Source organism: Pantherophis guttatus, chromosome 3 (assembly GCF_059756535.1).
Source record: "Pantherophis guttatus breed Tessera chromosome 3, ASM5975653v1, whole genome shotgun sequence".
In the NCBI taxonomy this organism is placed as follows: Eukaryota; Metazoa; Chordata; class Lepidosauria; order Squamata; family Colubridae; genus Pantherophis; species Pantherophis guttatus.
Genome location: NC_142065.1, coordinates 17,396,620 through 17,421,848, shown reverse-complemented (window position 1 = coordinate 17,421,848; position 25,229 = coordinate 17,396,620). Strand labels below are relative to the sequence as shown.

At 41.8% G+C, this 25,229-nt stretch overlaps 1 protein-coding gene across 2 annotated transcripts in view; it reads left to right on the top strand.

Moving 5' to 3' along the window:
• The first annotated feature begins 9,102 nt into the window (after positions 1–9,102).
• Positions 9,103–25,229, top strand: part of RBM38 (RNA binding motif protein 38) — a 54,123-nt gene continuing 37,996 nt past the window's right edge. The window contains exons 1-2 of one of the 2 annotated variants that reach the window (XM_060689609.2): positions 9,103–9,779; positions 19,259–19,382. In XM_060689609.2, coding sequence (XP_060545592.1) covers positions 9,612–9,779; positions 19,259–19,382 — 292 coding nt within the window. In that variant the 5' untranslated portion in view covers positions 9,103–9,611. The remainder of the gene's footprint in view (positions 9,780–19,258; positions 19,383–25,229) is intronic. The other variant, XM_087889068.1, reaches the window with a different exon arrangement.

Here is a 25,229-nt window from a genome sequence, read left to right as displayed (position 1 = left end):
GTAATATGGTTATTAAGTGAATCTGGCTTCCCCGTTGACTTTGCTTTGTCAGAAGGTTGCAAAAGGGAATCATATGTTACTGCAACCATCAATACGAGTCAGTTGTCAAGCATCCAAGTGTAAATCACATGACCATGGGGATGCTGCAGTGGTCATAAGTGTGAAAAATAGTCATGTCACTTTTTTTCAGTGCCATTGTAACTTCAAACAGTCACTAAATGAACTGTCGTAAGTCGAGGACTACCTGTAACACACATTTCTGTTTAAAGATCTGCATGGAGTCTCGATTGCCAGATTTCCTAACTGAGCCATATATTCAGCTGTCAGAAGTTGGCAGTTGTAAAATGAGGTTGGGGGATGAAGCCAAGGAGATTCTCAGCTGGATATTCCTAAATTAAAATTGTTTCTTCCTAGTGGAACTGGTGAAATCACCTGCTTCCCTCACATTAAGAAGGCCAGCAAGCAACGAAACCACGGGGCTCTTTGATTTTCAAATGAAGACATCTCAAATTGCAGGAACCGTTATGGATCCTCTGTGAAATGGCCCTTGGTGGCACATTCCAAATCAGATAATGACAGACATGAGTTACAGAATTCAGAAGTTCTGATTTGTCATAATGCTACCCCTACATACTCCCATACCCAAAAGTCTATACCCGTGATGGCGAACCTATGGCACGGGTGCCAGAGGTGGCATGCAGCGCCCTCTCTGATGGCACGTGAGCCATCGCCCCAGTTCAGCTCTGTGTGTGCCCCTCCCACCAGCATGCTGCTCTTTAAGTCTCTGCCGTGCATTCCACAGGGGGGGTGCATGCAGGGGGGCCACGCGCATATGCGTGGGGGGGCACATGCAATGGGCCGCACACACATGCGCAGGGGGGGCTGGGGCATATGTGCAGGGGTCGTGCACACATTGCATTTTGGGGGTTTGGGCATGTGCACATTTATGCGTGTGTGCGCACACTGGGCATTCAGTCCAGAAAAAAGTTAGCCATCACTGGTCTATACTCATATTCTACTACACCTGCTCATCTGTCTTAATTCTAGGTAAGTAAACATACCCAACTAAGCAGTAGATTGCATCCATCCATCTTTTTTATTTATTCAGAAAGCTTATAAAATTCACCTTTCTTTTCATATACAGGTAGTCCTCGACTTACGACCACAATGAAGCCCCAAATTTTGGTTGCTAAGTGAGACATTCGTTAAGTGAATTTTGTCCCATTTTATGACCTTTCTTGTCACAGTTGCTACGTGAACCTGGCTTCCCCTTTGACTTCGCTCGTCAGAAGGTCACAAAAGGGGAATCACAGCATCTTGGCACACTGCAACCATCGTAAATATGAATCAATTGCCAAGGGTCTGAATTTTGATCACGAGACTATAGGGATATTGCAAAAGTCGTAAGTGTGAAAAAAATGGTCCTAAGTCACTTTTTTCAGTGTTGTTGTAACTTCGAACAGTCACTAAATGAACTGTTGTAAGTCGAGGACCACCTATACAATTCAAGGTGGTGAATATACCTAATACTTCTTCCTCTCCTGTTTCCCCACAGCAATCATGCGAGATAAATTAGGCTGGGAGAATGACTGGCTCAAAGTCACCCAGATGGTTTTTCATGCTAGGCTGGGATCTTAAACCACTATACCAAACCGACTCTCGTTTTGCAGCATGCCAGCTTGTCAATTTGTTAATTAAAGTAATTTAAAGAACTAAAAAAACAGCAAAGGAGGGGGGATCCCAGGGAGATACTGGGATACCACTCATAACCAGTCAGTTCTTCCGTATGTTCAGTACGGTTTATTTTTCCTAATGTCTTCCCTCCATCTTTAGAGGACTTCTGCAAAAATAGAATAGAATAACAAAAGTTGGAAAGGACCTTGGAGGTCTTCTAGTCCAACCCCCTGCTTAGGCAGGAAACCCTATACCACTTCAGACAAATGGTTATCCAAACTCTTCTTAAAAACTTCCAGTGTTGGAGCATTCACAACTTCTGGAGGCAAGTTGTTCTTCTGATTAATTGTTCTAACTGTCAGGAAATTTCTCCTTAGTTCTAAGTTGCTTCTCTCCTTGTTTAGTTTCCACCCATTGCTTCTTGTCCTACCCACAGGTGCTTTGGAGAATAGCTTGACTCCCTCTTCTTTGTGGCAGCCCCTGTGATATTAGAACACTGCTATCATGTCTCCCCTAGTCCTTATCTTCATTAAACTAGACATACCCAGTTCCTGCAACCGTTCTTCATATATTTTAGCCTCCAGTCCCCTAATCATCTTAGTTGCTCTTCTTTGGACTCTTTCTAGAGTCTCCACATCTTTTTTACATCGTGGCGACCAAAACTGAATGCAGTATTCCAAGTGTGGCCTTACCATCTACAAGGAAATTTCACATGTTCACAGCCCCAAATTCTAACGCTAGATCTCTTTCCTAAAAAGGAATGTAAGACCATAATGATGTAATAATCCCAGGGGCAGCAGTTATGAACTCCACGATGAGATTTAGTAGGAAGAACATGAGATCTAGATGGATGCTAGTCTCCAGGCTATGAGGCATCTTGAAAAAAGGTACTCTAAATCCTTTTCGGTTTGAAGCAGCAGCCATGCTGTATCCAAGGGATTTTTCTTTTTGTCTCTGCTTTTCTGATCGCCTTGAATGCACTATGCCCTTTGAAATCTCAATGCTGCTGCTATAAATAATGATGGGGGAAAAAATCTGGTTTGTGAACTAGAAAGAGAAAAAAAAAAGCATTAAAGAGATCTTAACTTGATTCAGCTATGCTTCTTCTGAAGAAACTGGTTTCTTCATCCAAACACAGTCATTTCAGGCTATAAATCCCAGGAAGGTAGATTTAAATGAAAAATTATAAAGATTTGCAGCCATGAATGTAAGTACATTATAAGCACTCTTTTCTGCTGAACACAAAGTCCTAGATTTCTGCCACACAAACCGTGCATTATGCAGATGTGTAAAACTAAGAACTACAGTAATTTGACATGGTTTTTAGCCTGTCTCAAAAGTCTTTGGCAAGCAAACTATTTAGATCTCCAATTAAACATTGTAATCTGTCCTTCCCATAGCAGAGGAAAAAATAACGCCTATGACCTCTCCATGTTGGGATCTTGGCAAAATAGAGAAATTGTTATTTTCTTCTAAGATGTTCCCCCATCCACCCAGGTCAGGGGCGGGTTTCAAAACGGGTTTGCTCGTGGGCGCGCTTGCAGGACACTTCTGCGCATGTGCAAAAGTGCCCGGGTATGCCTGCAGAGCCTCCCGCCACTGCTGCTACCGGTTCACCCGATCCAAGGCGAACCGGTAGCAACCCACCACTGACCCAGGTCCAGTTTACCTAATGATGTCCCATATCCAAGTTCTAATCAAGATTTGAAGCTGTGCCCGATTTTTACTTATCCTTTTACTCATCCATATTCCAGATCCCATAGCTGCCATTTTGTAACATGCATAAGGGCAGGATCATCCCAGGAAATTAAAATTGCAAATTAGATTTTTTTTTTATAAGTCGTGCAAGGCAATAACTAACCAAAGCCTCCATATTAAGTTAGTTGGTTAGTTTAGGTGCTCCAAGTCTGTTCCATCAATGTCTGATGCAGTGGTGGGTTGCTACCGGTTCTCCCTGGTTCTTGTGAACTGGTAGTGAAAATTTTGAGTAGTTCGGAGAACCGGTAAATACCACCTTTGCCTGGCCCCGCCCCCAATTTATTCGCTGCCTTCCGAGTCCCAGATGATCGGCTAGAAGGAAAAAATCAGGGCTCACTTGACAAAGAAGAGCGAGTCCCAACTGATCGGCTAGAACCGATCTGCTCCTTGTAAACCGCTCGGTGGTGGTAGATTGACAATTGAGGCCAAGCTGCCTGAAAGCGGTTTCTGATGCTCTCAATGGTGGCAGATGCAAAAAACTGTTTAAACTCTTGCCACGGCACTTCAAAGGGTTGCCCTACAGCTGATCAGCGGTAAAAGGCAGTGTGGTGGTAGACCAGTGCGCTCCAAAAACAAATGGGTAGACCGGTACGGCTCTGCAAGCAGTTAAATGCCTGGTAGACCGGTACCTCTGCTAAATCCTAAAGAATTGTTTGTCACATGACCATCAAACTACGCCCATAAAATAAGCCATGCCCACAGAACCGGTAGTAAAAAAAATTAGAACTCACCCCTGGTCTGATGGCTGCAACTTTTCTTTAAGCTAGAGAAAAGAAAATAAGCTTGAAAAGTATCTTCCCACAAACTAATGAAACGGTTCAAGGCAGTAAGCCATGTATCACACTAAGCCATAGTTTCTTAATCATAGGTTTGAATTAAGCAAAAATGAGTTGACACAAACCAGAGTGCAAAAGCTGTAACTTACAAAAATGGCTGGACATTACAAGTGGAACAGACTAAGATAAAACTAAATGTGTTCTGTTACTGGGTTCATACATCAGGCTAAGCCAAGCAGCAGCTTGGGTTTACACAAGCCACATCATTTAGCAATGCTAAGTTTAGTCAGTGCTCAACGTCGTCCGTTTTTTTTCCTAGCCAGGTGTGTGCACTTAGGTCATGACTACCTTGTGGTTTTAGAGCACCGTGTGAACCCAAAGAAAATTAAGAGGAAGTGCTATTCTCTTAAAATAATTTTGGGTTTCTCTGTCTTTCTTTCTTTCTCTCTCTCTCTCTCTCTCTCTGTGTGTGTGTGTGTTTGTGTGTTTCTTAAAGTTCACATGATGAATCACGTGATGTGAACTATCATTAAGTGTTGTACTTTATGATTCTTGATGAACGTATCTTTTCTTTTATGTACACCGAGAGCATATGCACCAAAGACAAATTCCTTGTGTGTCCAATCACACTTGGCCAATAAAGAATTCTTTAAAAAAAAAATTTTTTTTATTGAAACTCCAACATTTAAAAACACAATACAAAACTACAGAAAGAAAAAAAAACATAGAAAAACAACAAACCAAAAATTTTCCACTAATAACAGCTTTTCTCTATCGGTATCTCTATCATAAAGTACGTATTTACAAAATTTCTAATTCTATATATATCTTATATTACATCCTTATTTATATTTACAGTTACTTCTGTTCGTAGTTCAATTTCACATCTTATATTTCTTCAACAATTTTTACCTTCTACATATTATATTTAACAAGTTATCTCTTATTTTTTTCCGTCTCCTCTCAAGGCAGAAGTTCTATCAAATTTGGAACAGATGGCCAATAAAAAAATTCTATTCTATTCTATTCTATTCCATTCCTTTCCATTCCTATTCCTAATTCTATTCTATTCCATTCCTATTCCTAATTCTATTCTATTCCATTCCTATTCCTAATTCTATTCTATTCTATTCTATTCCATTCCTATCCCTAATTCTATTCCATTCCATTCCATTCCATTCCTATTCCTATTCCTAATTCTTTCTATTCTATTCTATTCTATTCTATTCTATTCTATTCTATTCTATTCTATTCTATGTACCATAGTAAGTTTATAAATAATTGCAGCTCTTTAATGCCAAGCCCTATAGGAAAAATACACTTTGGGCAGCTCCTCCCTTTGTAATTAATTTATAATTAAAAAGGCAAATTAAAAAAAAGAGGGGGGGGGAGAAGGCAGCCTCTCCTCGCGATCCCCGTCCCGCCAAAATCTCCCTTTGACCTTCTCCAAACGCCACCGTTTTCTTGCAAATATTCGGCATCACGATTTCCGCAAAAATCCACCCCGCCCCCCTCATCTTTCATCTACTTTATCAAAAAAAAAATTGATTTCAAACAAAGCCTCTCCTAAGGCGGTTTCCACCGGCGGGCTTCTCGACAAAAAAAAAAAAAAAACTCACAAACATTTGCTTTGCAAAAAGTGCATTTCTTAGTCAAATTAGGCGCGCCTTCCCCGCCTCTTCTTCTCCCGCCTCCTTGCAAATTGCTTGGTTGATTTCATATTCGCGAAGAGGGAAGGGAGACGAGCGGGCTCTCGCGGTGGCTGCTGGGGAATGTAGTTTCCGCGGGAGAGTCCGAGATCCGCAGGCGGGAAAAATCCAACCGTTCAAATCGTTTTCGGTTTTAAGCTGTAGGTTGGAGAAATGTCCCACTACTTGTTCAACGTGCTGACATGATCTGGCAGGCGTATAAAGTCAATTGTCTCCTTTTTCCCCCTGTTCACATAAACCAGAGGTCTTCAAACTTGGCAGCTTTAAGAATTGTGGACTTCAACTCCCAGAATTCTCCAGCCAGCTATGCTGGCTGGAGAATTCTGGGAGTTGAAGTCCACAAGTCTTAAAGCTGCCAAGTTTGGGAACCCCTGACATAAACTCTCGTTCCACAGAAGGGAACTCTTCTTCAACCTTATAAAATGTAAATCTGATCAAGGAGAGATTCAACCTAGAAATAAGAAGAAATTTTCTGACAGTGAGAACAATCAACCAATGGAACAGAAGTTGCCTTTGGCAGTTGTGGGAGCTTCATCACTAGAAGCTTTCTAGGGTTTTATAAAGTGGTACTAATATTTCACTTGATCTTGATTTTATGCCTGTTTACACAACCCAAGATTGTATTAGCTTTTTTGGCTGGTGCCGCACACATCTTCAAGTGATCATCCACTAAGACTCCAAGGTCCCTCTCTCACAGTTACTGTTTTTGAGCCAGGTCTCGCCTAATCTGTACTTATACCTTTGGTTTTTCTTGCCTACCTGTAAAACTTTGCTTTTCTCCACATTAAAATTCATTTTGTTGGATAGAGGTCATTGTTCAAGTCAGTCAAGATCTTTTTGGATCCTTTTTTAGAGAGGCATAGGAGCGGCATCCTTTCAGACTTCAGGGAATCGTCCTTGACAGCAGCCCTATTCTCTCCCGTGGGGTTCCCCAGGCTGACTCGGGTGTCTCTTGTTCCCTGTTTGAATTCTCAGAAACCTTAAATGGGGTTTCTAAGGTAGTTGCTAGGGTTATCCTCTAAGAAAATTGTTTCTGGCTAAGTATAGGTAGCCCTCAACTTACGACACAATTGAGCTCAATATTTCTGTTGCTAATTGAATAGAGCAACTTTGGATAGAGCAACTAAGATGGATCAAAGGCCTGGAGAGTAAAACATATGAAGAACAGCTGCAGGATTTGGATTTTGCTAGCCTAAAGAAAAGAAGAATTAGGCGTGACATGATATCAGTGTTCCAGTAATTGAAGGGCTGCCCCAAAGAAGAGGGGGTCAAATTATTCTCCAAAGTACCTGAGGGCAGGACAAGAAACGATGGTTGGAAACTAATCAAAGAGAGAAGCAACCTAGAACTAAGGAGAACTTTCCTTACACTGAGGACAGTTAACCAGTGGAACAACTCGCCTTCAGAAATTGTGGGTGCTTCATAACATTCTCAGAGACTCTTCCCATCCTGCTTACAATCTTTTTTGCACTGTTGCCTTCTGGCAGAAGATACAGAACAATTAAAACTCGGACCACAGGTTTTCTGAATAGTTTTTATCCCAGAGCTATAATTGCACTCAACAATGAACTAAAGGACCACCATCAGTGAGCTGTTGGACAGCATTACTTGGTCTGTTGTGTGGATGTTTGGGTGGTTTAGGGTTAGAGAATTTGTGGTGGGTGGGGGGGTGTTTGGGGATTGTTATGTGTGTTGGACCTGGTCTTTGGGTGTAAAGTGAATTTCGTTGTAGGGATATACCGTGTATACACGTACAATGCAGGGGTGGGTTCTACTTATCTTTACTACTGGTTCGCAATGGGGCTGCGTGTGCTTGCTTCGCTTGCGCACGTGCGTGGTTCACGGAAGCGCAGAAGCTTCTGCACATGCGCAGAAGCATTTTGGTGATGTCAGGATCCCGCCGGTTTTACTACCGGTTCTATAGAACCGGTGCGAACTGGGGCAACCCATCACTGGTGCAATGACAATAAAGTTGTTGTTGTTGTTGTTGTTGTGCAACCCATCACTGGTACAATGACAATAAAGTTGTTGTTGTTGTTGTTGTGCAACCCATCACTGGTACAATGACAATAAAGTTGTTGTTATTGTTGTTGTTGTTGTTTTTATTATTATTATATACACAAAAATGACAGTATACGCAGCAAACGAGATAACCATGCTGGATTTCGTATCACAAATCACTAGTCGAACAACTTCCCAAGCGTTTAGAACTGCGTGATGTATCGGCAGATTATGTCAGCAGATCCCAGTATTATTATTATTATTATTGGTTAATCTTTAGTGAGATTCACAGCCTTTGAGGCTGGTTAATAGCTCAGCAGCTTGAGTCCTAACCAAGGACCTAGGAACTGTTAAGGTATCGTCGGAGGATGTAAGCTGTTCCGAGTAAGGTGGTTTTTTGTAGAGTCAAAATGTTCAAGTCCAGCAAATTTAGAATTTCTAAATAGCGGGGTAGCCCTTTGGGTATTGCTCCGAGGGCTCCAATTACAATCGGGACAACACACGATTTCTTTTTCCACAGTCGCTCAACTTCAATTTGCAAGTCCCGGTACTTTGTGATTTTTTCTTGCTGCTTATCTTCAATCCGTGCATCACCAGGTATTGCAATGTCAATGAACCATACTTTTTTCTTTTCAACTATTGTTATGTCAGGTGTGTTGTGGACCAAGTGCCTGTCAGTCTGAATCCTAAAGTCCCACAAGATCTTGAGTTTCTCATTCTCTAAAACTTTCTCAACCTGATGTTCCCAGTGGTTTTTGCTGTACTCAAATCCAAACTTCTGGCACAATTTCCAGTGAATGATCTTAGCAACACAGTCATGGCGTTGTAGGTAGTCAGTTTGTGAAATTTTGCTGCATCCACCCACCCATATTATTATTATGATGATGATGATGATGATGATGATGATGATGATCATCATCATCATCATCATCATCATCATCACTGGAGGTTTTTAAGAAGCGACTAGACAGCCACTTGTCTGAAATGGTATACTTGAGCAGGAGGAGGCTGGACTAGAAGACCTCCAAGAACCCTTCCAGCTCTATTCCTTCTATCCTAGCTCGGCCAGGAGCATTTTAAGAGTCTCGTGCCCATTGCCCTTGACCGAGAGCGGCGAACTACGAAGCCCAGGGTCCTCTGCGGCTGACTCTCTCTCCCCCCCCTCCCTCCTCCCGGCCAGAGCATGGGGAGGCGTGGTTGACTCTGGGGTGGAAGCGGGCGGAGGGCGGGGAGGGAAAAAAAAAAAAAAAAAAGAAGGATGGGTACAAAGCCCGCTGGTTGCATCCGCCAGAAATTACTTTCGCCCTCGGCGGCTCGGCGCGGCGATCTTGGCGGGCGGTGCGCTTTTTGCAAAGGGGCGCCGATGCTGCTGCTGCTGCTGCTGTTACCGCCGCCGCCGTCTCAGCCCGTGCATGGGACGCGGGGCTGCCGGTCCGCTCCGTAAGCCTTGCGCCCGGTCTCCCGGGGGAGCAGGTTTGCCTTCCCCGCCGTGGCCCGCGTGCCGGAGAGCCACCAGCCGGGCTGCGTAGCGCCTTTTCTCCACCCTGGAACTTTTCCCTCGCGTCTCGGTTTCCCCGCGCCTCATTTGGATGCTTTTTCCAGCCTCTCCTCTTCCCCAGCACCCGCCGCCGTCGGCGTTTTCTCCTCCCAGAGCGACAGCCTCCGCTGGTCCCGCCGCCGGGGTTGCTCCGCCATGCACACGGTGCAAAAGGACACCACCTTCACCAAGATCTTCGTCGGGGGGCTGCCCTACCACACCACCGACTCCTCGCTGAGGAAATACTTCGAGGTCTTTGGGGACATCGACGAAGCCGTGGTCATCACCGACCGGCAGACGGGCAAATCCCGAGGATATGGCTTTGTAAGTGCGCGGGGCGGAGGGTGGAGCGGGAGCGCTGGCTGAGGGGCTTTTTCCCCACCCCGGAGTGTCCCATGAGCCGTCGGACTGGCCAAGGCACTTCTAACAAAGGGTCCCCGGGGGCGGGGGGGAAGGAAACCTGTGTGGCGACGTTACTGAGTTTGCCTTTTTCCTGTAGATGGATGATTTGATGCTGTAACCTATCATCCCCAGCTGTGCATGTCGGGCGCGCGCCTTTTTGCACATCTGTACCATGAAAAAAAAAAAAACTAGTTGAAAGATTGGTCTAGAACATGGCAGAAAATTGCCCCTCTCTGAATCTCCTCTTCAGCTCCCCATCTGGGTTTAAGCAACCGCTTTCTTCCTCCTTTTATTTGGCTTCCCTCTTTACACCATTTAGGAAAACATCACTCTTTTCTTCTTCCTCTTCCTCAGTCCTGGATTTGAAGCAAACAGCCTTTTCATTGTGAAGGGCTTGTACATACAAGAGATCCCTCAGCTTAACTCAGTGTTTCTCAACCTTGGTAGCTTGAAGATGGGTGGACTTCAACTCCCAGAATCCCCCAGCCAGCGTTGCTGGCTGGGGGATTCTGGGAGTTGAAGTCCACCCATCTTCAAGCTTCCAAGGTTGAGAAACACTGGCTTAACTGGATCACATTTTCAGCCTGATGAATGCTAACTTTGTTCCGTTTTGCTGTGGCTTAGTTGTCTTGTTTCTTTGTGGCTTGGTTTTGTGAACCCACCTCACCTAGTTACGACATCTAAGATGCTTATAATGAACTCAGAGAGTGAATGCAATCCGTACAGGTATAGTCCTCAACGTACGACCACAATCGAGCCCAACATTTTATGTTGCTAATTGAGGCCTGTTAAGTGAGTTTTGTCCCGTGTTACGCCTTTTCTTGTCACATGGGTTAAGTGAATCGCTGCCGTTGTTAAATCAGTAAAACCGTCGTTAAGTAAATCTGGTTTCCCCGTTGACTTTGCTTGTCAGTAGGTCGCAAACGGGGTTCATGTGACCCCGGGACACTGCAACCGTCATAAATATAAGTCAGTTGTCAAGCATCCAACCGTAAATCATGTGACTCATAGGGATGCTGCAACGATCATAACGGTGAAAAAACGGTCCTAAGTCACTTTTTTCAGTGCTGTTGTAACTTCGAACGGTCACTAAAAGAACTGTTGTAAGTCAAGGACTATCTTTACTTAGGTTAAACATGTGGTCTGAACTGGAGCCCTGACTGGATTGTGTTTCTTGTAGTGAACTTTAAGCAGGTAGAAAGGGAGGGAGGAATGAAATGTAAAACATGAGAAAGAATACATCGTGCGTTAAGCATCCCCACAGCTGCAACCGTCTTTTTCAAGTTTTCCGAAACGGATTGAAATGAGTCTCTAGAGAATGAGTTTCAAAAGTGCCTGTGGTTGGCATAACAGAGGTAAGATGAATCATTGATGCCGGGTGGGGTAGAAGAGAGAATTGGTGAAGATAGTTGGCTGCCAATTTTAAACAGAATAGAAAGTTGAACAGTTGGATTCAGCAATGGCTGTTCTTGAGATTCTTTGGAGATCAGAAGCAGCTCCCTAGATCTGAAGGGTTGAGTTCAAAACTGCCGTTTATAGACTCGCCAGGTTACATTTAATTATAGATCAGAATTATTGTCCACAATAATAGGAAGGAGACCTGATGACAGAGTGGGGCAGTTTGGTAGTCTAGTAAGTTTCTGAATAAATAGAAATATTTGGTTCATTGCTGTATCATCTACAATCAGTATATGCAGCCCTAGGAGCACGGTCTATCTTCTGTGAGGAAGTTGTCTTCTGAAATATAGAGTCTTATGAAGAAATTCCTTCTGATGTTTCCAGATAGCAACTGAACTCATTTTGCAGAACGGTAAAATGATGGATTCCTGGGCCTCAAAACTGGACAAAGAGATGGGATAACGTCAAATATGGATTCTTTGTGATGGTATTCGCTTGGAAATTAGTACTTTTCTTCTTTTGAAAAATAGAAATGTAACTGTAAATTGGTGCTTGCTGTCCCTGATCTCTGAACAATTGAAAGACATGTTTTTGTGAGACGGGATTTATATCCTCCTTGTTGCAGTTGTATTCCAGTTTTGTAAACATTGGGGGTGTCGCTCTTCCATATGTCACAACTGTCAATTCTAAGCCATGAAGTTTTTGTGGATACAATGCTATACTGAAGATAGGTTCCTTGCCTGTAGTGGCTCTTAACCATTTTCCACTACTGTTTCAAAAAAATAAATAAATTACAGGATAGGAAACAAAAACTGTCTCCAAAGTGAGTTCTGGATCATTCAAAATGGTGGAAAGATTGGATGGCAACTGCTTATATATTACTGTTCTATCTCTACATTAGGAATTAATTCCAAGGACATTAATTCCAAGGACAATCAACCAATGGAACAGAAGTTGCCTTCGGAAATTGTGGGAGCTTCATCATTTGAGACTTTCAAGAAGAGATTGGACAGCCATTTTGTCAGAAATGGTGTAGGGTCTCCTGCTTGGGCGTGTTGAACTAGATGTTCCAACTCTGTCAATCTGTTAATATCAGGAAAGTACACTGCTCAAAAAAATAAAGGGAACACTTAAAACAACACAATGTACTGTATTTAGACACTATGGTGAGGGAGAAACTCCGTATGCCATGAGATGTTAATTTGGGGAAGAAAATACGTCTGTCCTTTCAAATATATAAGCAAATACAGGAAATCTTATTTGAATAACGTTTGTTTGGAGGCTACAGGGATATTCCTATTGCTGCTTTCTAGGATATATTTTCACCTTTTTGAAGAATCTACAGCTTGGAGATTTCCTAACAGCCTCCCACCCAGGTACTATCTGACTCTCCTTAGGTTTTTGATGTTGGCCAAAATAACCTGGTATTCTCACCTAGCTGAACAATAAGAAGAATGGACATTTTAATAGCCACTAGAGTATTAGAACAAAAGTTTCTATTGGAAGTTTTTCTCCTTTTCTCCCTGGGAAGAAGGAAACAAAAATAGCCAACCCTCAGAAGGGAGGAAGATGCTAAATCTGATTATTGGAGAAGGGAGGAAGTGTAGGAAGCCATAAACAGCCAGTAACAAAGGTTTGCTAGAGAGGAAGGAACGTATACCATACTTCAGTTTAATTCCAAAGAGACAGTAACAATGCAAATGGTTGACTATTTTTTTGATAATTAAATCATGACTAAGGAAGCACTGAGATATCCTAAAATCAATTTGCAGATTCAAATGCATCACAAAGAGGCACAAACACATGCAGAACGCGTTTAAGCTCTTTTTTCCCTTAAATGCACTATGTAAAACAATTGTAGTCAGCCAACACAAATACTGTCACTTGCTTTTGATCCAATCCAGGACAGAAGTATGAAATCTGTTAATGGGTTTAACTATATAGAGAAACTGAATGAAAAGTAGCCATATTACAAACATCGGCCTCTAGTATCTTTATTTACAAGAATGTCTCTGGACTTCCCCTGAGCATTCCTAGAAATTTTTTTAAAAGTTAGGTTTTCTTTGCCCTATGATTTCTTTGGAAGGGTGTCATCTAGCAAATTCTCATTACTCTCTAATCGTATGTCGATTTTTTTTCCTAGCAAAGATCAATATAAGATTAGAGAGTAAAGAGAGTGGCAGGGAGTATCTTTGGCAGTTTACCTTCTTGGTAAACCAGTGTTTTGTGACTGGACATGTCCACCTTGATAGTCATGTTTTAAACAGGCAGGCCCCCCCTCCCTGCAGCTGCCATTTTATGAGCGCACCTGTGACATTCTCTCAAACTTCCAAATCTGCCTACAGAAATGGCCACAAAGTCTACCCTTTCCCTCTTCCTTGATCAGCTGTAAGTCTATAACTTCACCTACTTCTTCCTTGACACAATAACACCTGAAACATCAGATCTTATATCATATTGCTATCATTATATTTCCACATAATTATTAGCAGTGATCAAACTTACCTTTATTGTGAGCATTGTAGCCAAAGGCCAAGTAAAAGAGTGTCTTATCGATAGACTTACTGGAATGTGGAAAGCAAGAATGAAATTCTCCAGAATATGGAGCTTGATAGGAGATCTAATTTTTTTTCAATAATGCTTAAATTATTGACCTTCGCACCTTTCTGCCGTGAATTGAAAACCTGGGTATTTATGTCCCCCGGCCTGGACTGATGGGGTAGTATATTTTAAATTTTTTTAAAAAAAAAACTTTCTTGATTTTTATGTATATTCATTGTTTTTAACAGTCACTTGGTCGACTGTCGTTGTGAGCCGCCCTGAGTCCTTGGAGATAGGGTGGCATACAAATTTTATAAAATAAATAAATAAATAAATAAATAAATGCACTGACTGCTGGCTGAGTTTCTGGGGAAAAACTCAAGAGCATGAAGGCATGAAATGTGTAATGACATGGAATATCCTCGGATAAAGCAACTATGTTTTGCAAGCAGCACTTGCAAAGAATGTGGTCCACTATGCTGTGTTGTGACTGTCCCCTGGAATTTTTTTATATAGCAAATGCTCTCAATCAGTCATTGGTGTCAAAAGGCAAGAGACCGGTTCTTCCATGCATGAAGAGGGTACAAATTATGATGATGTACTATCCCAGGTTCAGAAATAGCACACCTGTAGGCATGAGTTGTTTGGAATGTGCATAAGGAGACAAAATGTAGCCTTGGATGCTGCTGTTGGGCTTCTCAGAGGGTTTAATTACTGGAAAGAAGATGTAGTTAGAAGAGCCTCATTCAAGGAAGCATGCTGAATTAGGAAGGTGGAGCAAACTGCAGCATCCGTGTTGATCCCTTCCCCATGCTGTTCTATATTTTCTCTGTTGATCTTGTCCACATAGTATGTAACCTGGTCAAATGTCCTAGTTCTGCAGCTTATAGCCCCAGTAACTGGGTCGAAAGTTGATATAGTGCAGGGGTATTAAACTCAAGGCCTGCTGGCCAGATCCGGCCCACAATGTGGTTGGATCCAGCCTACGGGGCCGTCCTGGTCTACCCAATGCGAAGAGGAAAGATCGGGCCAGCGTGGCTTCGGCCCAGTCTACCCAATGCGAAGAGGAAACATGCCAGCAGTTTGGGGAGTGGTGTCAAGCTGGCCACACCCATCCAGTTAGCCATGGCCACCCAATAGGCCATGCCCCCCCCCCAAGGTCAACCACAGCCCTGATGCGGCCCTTAGTGAAATTGAGTTTGACACCCGATATAGTGGGACTACAGAGCCCTCATCTGTTTTCTTCAGGAAATGCCTGCTAACCTATCCAAGGTTGTGCTTGTTCATTATTGGCAACATTTTATCACTCCTCATCAAACACCTCTTCCCAATAGGCATGGCTTGACCATGACTGTTGAGTCAATCGGTGCTTGAGAGGGGTGACCCCTGTCTGCTCTCTGGTCTTGACAGAAAGTTCAGCCACATAAAAGCTTCTTTGTGTTCAGCCAGTACATATTGCCAACTCTTCTTCTTATCACAGTGTTTCTCAACCTTGGCAACTTTAAGATGCGTAGTAGACTTCAACTCCCAGGATTCCCCAGTCAGCATGGTGTCTTAGCAGAATCACTCGATAAGGGTTGTGGAAAATAGCCTACTTTTGTTCCAGCAATAATGTTCATACAATGTAACTGGACCAGATGAATGTAGCTTAACCCTGACAAACTCAAGGCTGTTGGGGGATTAAAATAAACTTTCTCCCACCCCACTGCTGACTGAGATTGCTGTGATTGTGTGACTCATCCCGCAACTGATTTGATTTAAGTGTGTTCTGCAGAAAGAGAGCCAGCTTGCTAGCAATTCGGAAAGGAGCATTCCCACCCCCCACCCCCACGCCTTCTTAAAAGATGCTGGGGATTGCAGCTAAAAAGGCTTTTTGTACAGTTCATCCCTTGTTCTGATTGTTTTCTTAAAACTCCTGACCAAAAAAAAAAAAAAAAATTGTGAAGAGGAAATCTGTTGTTAAGAGCAACAGGTGAGGCTCAGTTTCCTGACCAGCAAATGAACTCTCTTACCTCACCCCATGCAACTGTAAAGTTCCAACGATTAAAGTTTCACTTTCTTGTCTTGCTGGGGGAACTTGTATCTTGGAATGAATAATGAAGCAATTTGCTGCTCTTCAGACCTACCCAGTGGAAGATACTTAAATCTACTACAATAGGGGCGGATATGTGCTCTGAGTCTGTTGTTGACTCCTAATGACTTCCTGGACTACTATTCATGGCAAGTTGTTTAGCAGTGATTTTTCCCTTCCTATCTTCTTTCTAAGGCTGAGAGAGGGGGACTGACTAAGGTCCCCCAGCTGGCTTTGACCCTAAGGTGGAACTAGAACTCACAGTCTCCTGGTTTCAAACTTTGTGCCTTAACTATTACACCAAATTGGCTGTCATACCTAAATAGCACTAGCAATCGCTCTTAGACTTATATATCACTTCACAGTGCTTTACAGCCCACTCTAAGCAGTTTACAGAGTCAGCATATTGCCCCCATCAATCTGGGTCCTTATTTTACCGACCTCAGAAGGATGGAAGGCTGAGTCAACCTTGAGCTGGTCAGGATCGAACTCCTGGCAGCGGGCAGAGTCAGTCCTCCATACTGTATTCTAACCACTGGACCCCCCAGGGCTCTTCGAACCATCAATGTTTTATTGATATCATTTACATTTCAACAAGTGCTTATGTCTTGTTCATGCAGGACTAGCCATAAATCACGGTTTATAAATGTAATGCTTAAATTATCCATTGTGCTTAGCTCAGATCAGTGATGCACATATTAAGCAATATGGGGACCCAGGCAACGTATTATGCTATAAATGTCCTTTTTAAAATTCTAGTTCTAGGAGCAGACCATATGGTTTTAACTTCTAATTTATTCAAATTTGGCTTGGATTTCTCAAAAATAAATTTTAGCAGATTAAATTTCCATTATTTGCCTCATCACAATCTTTATTTAGTATATTATAATAATCTTATAGACATAGTATATCTTGATTTCCACAGACTATTTGACAAAGTAACTTATGACATTCTGCTGGCAAGCCAGTTAAAGTGAATGGCTTAACCAATAAATGAATGTATATTTGGCTTTAAAAGCATATCCAGAGAGAACTCATGAATGTTAAACTGGAGTAAAATATTGACTAATGTCACAAGATACTAATCAGATTTCACTCTAGCTTTTTCAGATCAGCCAAATCAGGCTCAAAATAAGCTTTTAAGATATATTTGAATTGTTTTACTGTGTTTCTTCGAAAATAAGACCCTGTCTTATATTTTTTTGAACCCTGAAATAAGCGCTTGGCCTTATGCGCTCAAAAGCCCGATTGGGCTTATTATCAGGGGATGTCTTATTTTGGGGGAAACAGGGTAGTAAATCATAGTTTAGCCACTACAGTTGAAGGTTTGAAAATCATTTTGAACTGAATAATAAATTCCGCTGGGCAAACCACAATACAGGTAGTCCTCAGTTTAGGACTATTACTGAGCTCGAAATTACCGGCATAAGTCATTGTGGTCATAAATCAAAAGATCACATACATGGATACATTTTTTTGGACACTTTTTGGTGGTGGTTAAGCAAATACCATAGTCATTAAGGGATTCCTTTTTGCATAATGGGCTATTTTTGTTGGAAAGTAGAATTAAATGCCGGAAACCAACCCCCTCCCAAAAAAAGTCAGAAATCATAGCATTGCAAATAGCCATAAAGGTGGCCATAAGCACCCAAACCACAAGGGATGCATCCATCATAACCTCAAAAACAGGTCATAAATACCTTTGCTGGAGGGATCCATTGTAAACTTTGAATAGTCATTAACCAACCAGTTGTAAATTGAGAATTACCTGAAGTCCAAAAGAATGTATAGGTGTTTCAGGACACAAAATAGTATTGTAATTAAAAATGAAGGAGCTTTCACTTTCTCAAGGGGTCATACCTACTGAATCAAAAAACTTGAACTGCATTAGATTAACATCACCTTAGAATAGAATAGAGCTAGAAGGGATCTTGGAGGTCTTCTAGTCCAGCCTCCTGCTCAAGCATAGCATTTCAGACAAGTGGCTGTCCAGTCGCTTCTAAAAAACCTCCAGTGATGAAGCACCCACAATTTCTGAAGGCAAGCTGTTCCACTGGTTAATTGTTCTCACTGTTAGGAAGTTTCTTCTTAATTCCAGATTGCTTCTCCCCTTGATTAGTTTCCAACCATTATTTCTTGTCCTGCCCTCTGGTGCTTTGGAGAATAATTTGACCCCCTCTTCTTGTGGCAGCCCTTCAAATACTGGAATACTGCCATCATATCACTCCTAGTTCTTCTTTTCTCTAGACTAGCCAAATCCAAATCCTGCAATCGTTCTTCATATGTTTTAGTTTCCAGGCCTTTGATCATCTTAGTTGCTCTTCTCTGAACTTTTTCCAAAGTCTCAATATATTTTTTGTAGTCAAAATTGGTTGCAGTATTCCAGGTGTGGTCTTACTAGGGTTTTATAAAGTGGCACTAATACTTCACATGATTTTGATTCTATGCCTCTGTTGGCTGTTGCCGCAAACTGCTGGCTCATCTTCAAGTGATCATCCACTAGGACTCCAAGGTCCCTCTCACAGTTACTGTTTTTGAGCCAGGTCTCATCTAATCTATAATTATACCTTTGGTTCTTCCTGCCTACATGTAAAACTGCTTTTCTCCACATTAAAAATTCATTTTGTTGGATAGGGCCCGTTGTTAAAATCTGTCAAGATCTTTTTGGATCCTGAACTTGTCTTCTGGGGTGTTCCTGTCAGATGATTACTGGTAAACAGTGTCCAAAGCAAGCCAATATTTACATGCACGGGGGATAACCAGGTTAAGATAATTTTCTTAAAAAGCCAAACTGGGATGGGTATATGAAGACCTGTCTGGTTACAATACTGTACTCTGACAAAATGGACTTTTGTATTAAATGTCTTTGATCTTTGCATAGTTTTTGACATTAACTCATTGCCACAACACTACAGTGAACAGATTAGTATGGGTCTTATCTGCAAGTTTTCATCAGAGTTGATCTGGGGAGGTCTGAAAAAATCAGGGTGATGGGTATAAAAATAGGCAGGGCTTTGATCATGCTGTAGCACCCATCACCTTGGGTTTAATTTTCTTTTTATTACATCATATAAGACTGTATAATTTACAAGAATACCTACCAAGCATACACAGAGACGACTCCTGTGGACTCCCTGATTCCACCTTATTTGAGGGGAGGTACACCTGTGCCACGCCAACACTGTATGTGAAAAAAATGTAAATTTTACATTTATCCAACGTAAAACCGGTTATGCTTTAATTTTAAGGTTGCTTTTCCTACATCTTGTTTTTAATTGTTGCATACATCCCTGTCCGATCCATTTGGAGTGAAGTTGTGCTACGCATTTCTAAAACAAAATCTGTGCTTGATCTGTATTTCTACAAAGGGAAATTGTCTGCTTCTTTCCAGGTCACCATGACTGACAGAGCTGCAGCTGAAAGAGCTTGTAAAGATCCCAACCCTATCATTGATGGGCGGAAAGCAAACGTCAACCTAGCGTATCTGGGAGCAAAGCCAAGAAGTATTCAAACTGGTGAGACCAATAGCTCTTCTCTTACCGTCACTTAAGTTATTTCATCTTCCATGCCAGCGTTTCTCAACCTTGGCAGCTTTAAGATGGGTGAACTTCAACTCCCAGAATTCCCCATCTTAAAGCCTGCCAAAGTTGATAGACACTGTTTTATATGGAGTTCAGTAGAGATAATCCAGTATACAGCTCTAGCCTGCATTTTTCAAGAGGCAACTGGGCTTTCTGGGGTTTTTTCTTTGAAGACGTTTCGCTTCTCATCCAAGAAGCTTCTTCAGCTCTGACTTGGATGGTGGGGAATGGAAGGATTTATATTCCTTGCAGACAGCTGGTCATTTGCATCCTTTTAGGGAGTCCTTGAGGCCACTTGGAGGTTTATCTGTGTCCTCAGGGTCACCTGAATGTGGAGCCTTCTTGGAACTACTAAAAGGACTGTGTTGTAGATTGGAGATAGATGATGTTGTATCCCTTCCCCTCTGTTGAGAAGGAGCTGTTCAGTTTTATTCCACTCTCATGCTTTATGCAGCATTCAAGTAAATTCTGCAGTCTTTTCTTCCTTGTTTTCTACTGTCAAGCTTTGGCAGTATCCAAAGCCACAAACTGTCTCCCTGGCTATCAGTGGAGGTGCTATTATGCAGGTGCACTGCAGCAGAAGTCCCAATAAATAGCCACAGATTAGGTTCAGACATTGCACTAAGCCATTGTTTCTCAACCCCAGCAGCTTTAAGCCATGTGGCCTTCAATTCCTAGAATTCCCCACCAGTATAGCAATAGCACTTAGACTTATATACCACTTTACAGTGCTTTACAGTCCTCTCTAAGCGGTTTTATATTGCCGCCAACAATCTGCGTCCTCATTTTACCCACCACGGAAGGATGGAAGGCTGAGTCAACCTTGAGCCTGGTGAGAGTTGAACTGCCAAATTGCAGGCAGCCGGCAGGCAGCAGAAGTAGCCTGTGATACTGCATTCAAGCCACTGTGTCACCATGGCTCACCAATATGCACTCAATACAGCTTAAAGTTGCTGAGGTTGGGAAACTCTGCACTAAGTTAGGGGTACCCAACCCCCAGGTCATGAATCGGTGCTGGTCCATGGCTTGTTAGGAATTGGGCTGCACAGGTGGAGGTGAGCGGTGGGTGAATGAGTGAGGCTTCATCTTTATTTGCTGCTGTTCCCCAGTGCTAGCATCACCACCTCGGCTCCACTTTAGATCAACAGGCATTAGATTCTCATAGAAGTGTGAACCCTACTGTCAACAGCACATACGAGGGATCTAGGTTGCTCCTCCTTGCCCCTCCCTGGTCTATGGAAAAATTGTCTTCTACAATGCCAGTCCCTGGTGCCATAAAGGTTGGGGCCCACTACACTAAATCATTATGGAGTTTTCCTGTTTTCTGGCCTAGCTTAATTGATTTATTGAAATATTTATAACTTGCCATTCTGTGTAGGAAGTTTCAAAGTCACATACCAGAGGATTCAAAATGCAACCTCCATCTACAACCGTAATTTGCAAAATACAGTCAAAAATTGTATCACTTTGTATGAAGCAGACCACTGTGGATTGTTCAATAAACATGGTTAATAATCTTGGTTTAGCTTTGTGCATTACTGACTGGATTTACACACTGCTCTAAGCCATGGTTTAAGTAATCCAAAGTAGCTGGATCTACATATGTACATACATACCTATTATACTGTTCCTTTAGGGGATAAGCAACATTATTCCATGCACAGAAAAAAAGACCAATAAAAAGTAATAAAACAACAGAAATTAAAAACAAAAATAAAATAGAAAGCAACTCAATCTAAATTACACCTTTATATTTTTCTATTCTTGCAAGCCATCCTTACATCCATTACACCTATAAAGGTAAAGGTTCCCCTCACACATATGTGCTAGTCGTTCCTGACTCTAGGGGGCAGTGCTCATCTCCGTTTCAAAGCCGAAGAGCCAGCGCTGTCCGAAGACGTCTCCATGGTCATGTGGCCGGCATGACTAAACGCTAAAGGCGCACGGAACGCCGTTACCTTCCCACCAAAGGTGGTCCCTATTTTTCTACTTGCATTTTTTACGTGCTTTCAAACTGCTAGGTTGGCAGAAGCTGGGACAAGTAACGGGAGCTCACCCTGTTATGCAGCACTAGGGATTCGAACCGCTGAACTGCCGACCTTTCGATCGACAAGCTCAGTGTCTTAGCCACTGAGCCACTGCGTCCCATCACACCTATATATTGATATCAATATATAGGTGTGATATATTGATATCAATATATCACCATTATATATTGATTCAAACATTCCCTTTTGTTCCTCAAATGCCTCACTTCTATGTTTTTGAGAATCGCATCAGTTCCATCCCATCACACAACTTTCTCCAGCTTCCCTTTCATCTTGACTCATTAATTTTTCATACGCTTGTTTTGCAATTGGATTCTTATGCATTTTTTCCTGCAATGCCGCATTTCATGTCCTTCATGACGGGACATGTGCAACTGTATGTTGGCTTGTAAGGTAGACCGTAGGTGAGAGATTCTAGCTTACATAGATTAGTATGAGCGTGCATGGTATAAAACTGAGCATTGTTTTCACTTGTGCAATTTGCACTTGTTCCCCATCTAGAGTCACTGGGTTGAGATGGGCAGCTATAGAGATTAAGTTTAAGTAAAATACTTAGCAAAATTGACATGTGTGTCTATACTGTTAGTAGGGAACGTTGCCTGTTGTAAGGAATGAAGCTGGTACGACTTGAGAAACATTTCTCAGATGATAACAGAAGATCAGGAGCCTTCCAAGCCATCAAGAGAATAGGCAGTATCTTTTGAATCAGAAAGTTTGGAGTGAAAAACCTAGAATTTTAACCCAGGAGCATAAGATTTATACATATTTATTGATTTCTGAGTCTTGAAGTAGACATATCTTTTGCTTATATGTGACTTTGTTCTTATTGGGGGAAAAAAGAAGCTAATTCAGCCAAATCATGTCTTAATGCTTTCTACTGAGTAAGTTGTTTCCTGAATAAGAGGTAATCTATCTGGAGAGCTGAGTTTTATAGTTGAGCCTGGCATGAAGCTTAACAGACTTGAGACAGGAATGATTTAAGGCTGGTAACTTAGTATGTATCTTTTTCTCTGTTTTACTAACAAGCATTATATGAAAGCTCAGTTGACTAAAATCATGATAGGGAATCAAGAACAATGTTCACAAAACCAATATCTGGAATTTATGCTTAAATAGCAAAGCTAGGCAAGTATTTTGTAGCGGTTGACCAAAGTCAGATGGTAGAAAGGGATGTGAATGTTCCCTTTTTCATTTTTGGCCAAGCTTTGTCCTTTTTTTTTGGTTTGCCTTAGTCATAATTGGTCATGCCATCCAAAATGGGCACATTCAAAGCAAAGCAGAAATTGGAATCAGTGCATCATCCCCATGATCTTATCAATTTCATGCTTTAAAATTACTCTCCTTTAGATAGTGTTCTCGCTAGGTATAGGCAAACATTTCAAATTTAAATTATCTCACGCTCTCTGTTTTTAAGTACAAACCAGTTGTTTCAGGTGTGACACAAAACTGGTTTTTTTAGCCCTTTTGACAGGCGTCAAGATTGACTGTTGTTCTGAGCATGAAACTCTGTGGCAAACTTGAAATGTTTCCAAAATAATTGAAAGGGCTGTTTTGTGCGCAAAACAGGGTGCTTTGAATTTGGGGAGAGTTCAGTTTGCAATGCTTTGCCCATCCTTCATTTGCTGTTCAAAAGAAATTAAAAACCCGTCAAAATTCCAATGAGATGCATATTTTAAAACATGAACGTATAATTGATTTTCCACAACTTGCAGAGCTAGTGTGCAAATTTGAACTGGTGAGGGCATGTCACAAGCACTTTCACAAAATGGCAGCCACAATGAGCGAAACCAATCACCTATCACTCATTTCTTGGAAGGCAAGTTGTCTGGATTGCTTCTACCAATTTATGTAATTTCCCAGAATCCTGTGCACCACTTCCTCTTCCATCTTCTTTCTCCTGGTGGGGAGAGCAGGAACATTTCCAAAAAGAAAACAGCCTAAAAGTCCTGTCAGTGTATTTTCCAAGAAAGCTTCTCCAGAAACATTCCTGGAAATGATGATAATACTTGAGTTGGCACTTTGCTTTGATGCATGTTAGCTTCTCACTTAATTTCTTAAAATTAAAACAATCTTACCTTTGACTTTTCCCCCACTAGTAGATGAACACACATCCTAGCACAGTTTTGAGCTGTAACCAAGCTACCATTTTAATTTCTTGGAATGCCCCTTGAGGGGGTGAGAACTTATTTGGACTCTGGTCAAAAATTGAGAAAATAACCTAATTTGACTCTGCTGGCATTCATTTATTTAAAAAACACAGTCCATTTATGTATTATATAAAGAAATGTCAAGTAATTACAAAAAATGAAATGCAAGTAATAAATAAACTCATTTTCGGAAAGACCAGAGACCGTGCAAAAAGTACACCCCATATTCACGTAGTCCTTGCAGCCTCCAAAAATTGTGTTGAGAACCAGGAATGCTTCTGAAAATAATTGTTGGTTGTTGGGGAATGCTGGTGTGTCACCCAAAACAGTGTGGCGTTTCATCTTTGACACACACGTCATAGGTTCACCATCACTGGCCTAGCAACATTAAGGTGAGAACCCATGGGCACCAGTAGGGGGAATTGAAGGAACTGTGTATGTTTAACCCAGTGGTGGTATTCAACCGGTTCGTACCACTCCGACCGACCCAGTTGTTAAACTGCTGGGTGGCCCCGCCCCTTCCAGAAGTCCCCACGTGCCCTGTTTTGGCTCCCAGTTAAGTGTAGGGAGTTCTACTAGGCCCAAAACAGGGTATGGGTATGTAGCGCCCTCCACCCATGGCCCGTTTTTGCTCCCAGGAGGCTGCAGGGAGGCCTACTAGGCCCAAAACAGGGCACGAAGGGGCGGCACCCCCTGTGGCCCATTTTTGCTCCCAGGGGGGTGCTGCCTGTCATACCCATGGCCATGCCTACCCAGCCGGTCATTAGGGCAGAGAACCGCTTGTTAAATTATTTGAATCCCACCACTGATTTAACCTCAAGAGTGAAGGGGAATATCATATAACTCATTCCTCAAATATCTCTGCTAGACAGAAGAACATCAGAACTTTTTGGTTGTTTCAGATGCAGGACACAGAATAATAAATTTAAATTTCAGTATCAATTGAAATACCTTTGAACCCAGAGAGGTGCTGACTTTCTCTTTTTTGGTGTGGACTTGATGGAGACTTTAATTTGGATTCTTGCATGAAGCTGAGGGTGGAATTTTGTGGATTCAATAGCCCATCCCCTTCCAACTCTGTGTTTCCATGTCCCATGGAAAGTAATACAGCTTACTGCTTCATTAATAAAAAGTTCCCTCCTGTGAAGAATGCTAAATTGTGAGGTTCCTGAAAACAAGAGGATTGCTGGAAATTTCACACTTGTAAATAAAGCCAAAATGAGGGGAAACGATAGATGCTGATGGGAATCAGCAACAGAAATCTTGAGCCCTGCACTTCAATTTAGATTCTGTTTCCTCATTTTCTAGCATTGTGTAAGAAATGAAATAGAAACTGCAAAGGTATAAGCTGAAGATTTTAATTGCTTTAAAAAAAGAAAACAGAAAGTATGTTCAAATATATTTTAGCGTGTGCAGTATATTTGAATATATATCTGCAATTTTGAATATGAATTAAAAATAATAGTATTGCAAAAACAGAAAGAAATTGATGCATAAAGATGAAAATGATTTCAATTTGTATACAGAGTTGAAAAACTACAGCCAAATATTTTCCAATTAGGTAGGAGTGGTTTTGTATAAATCAG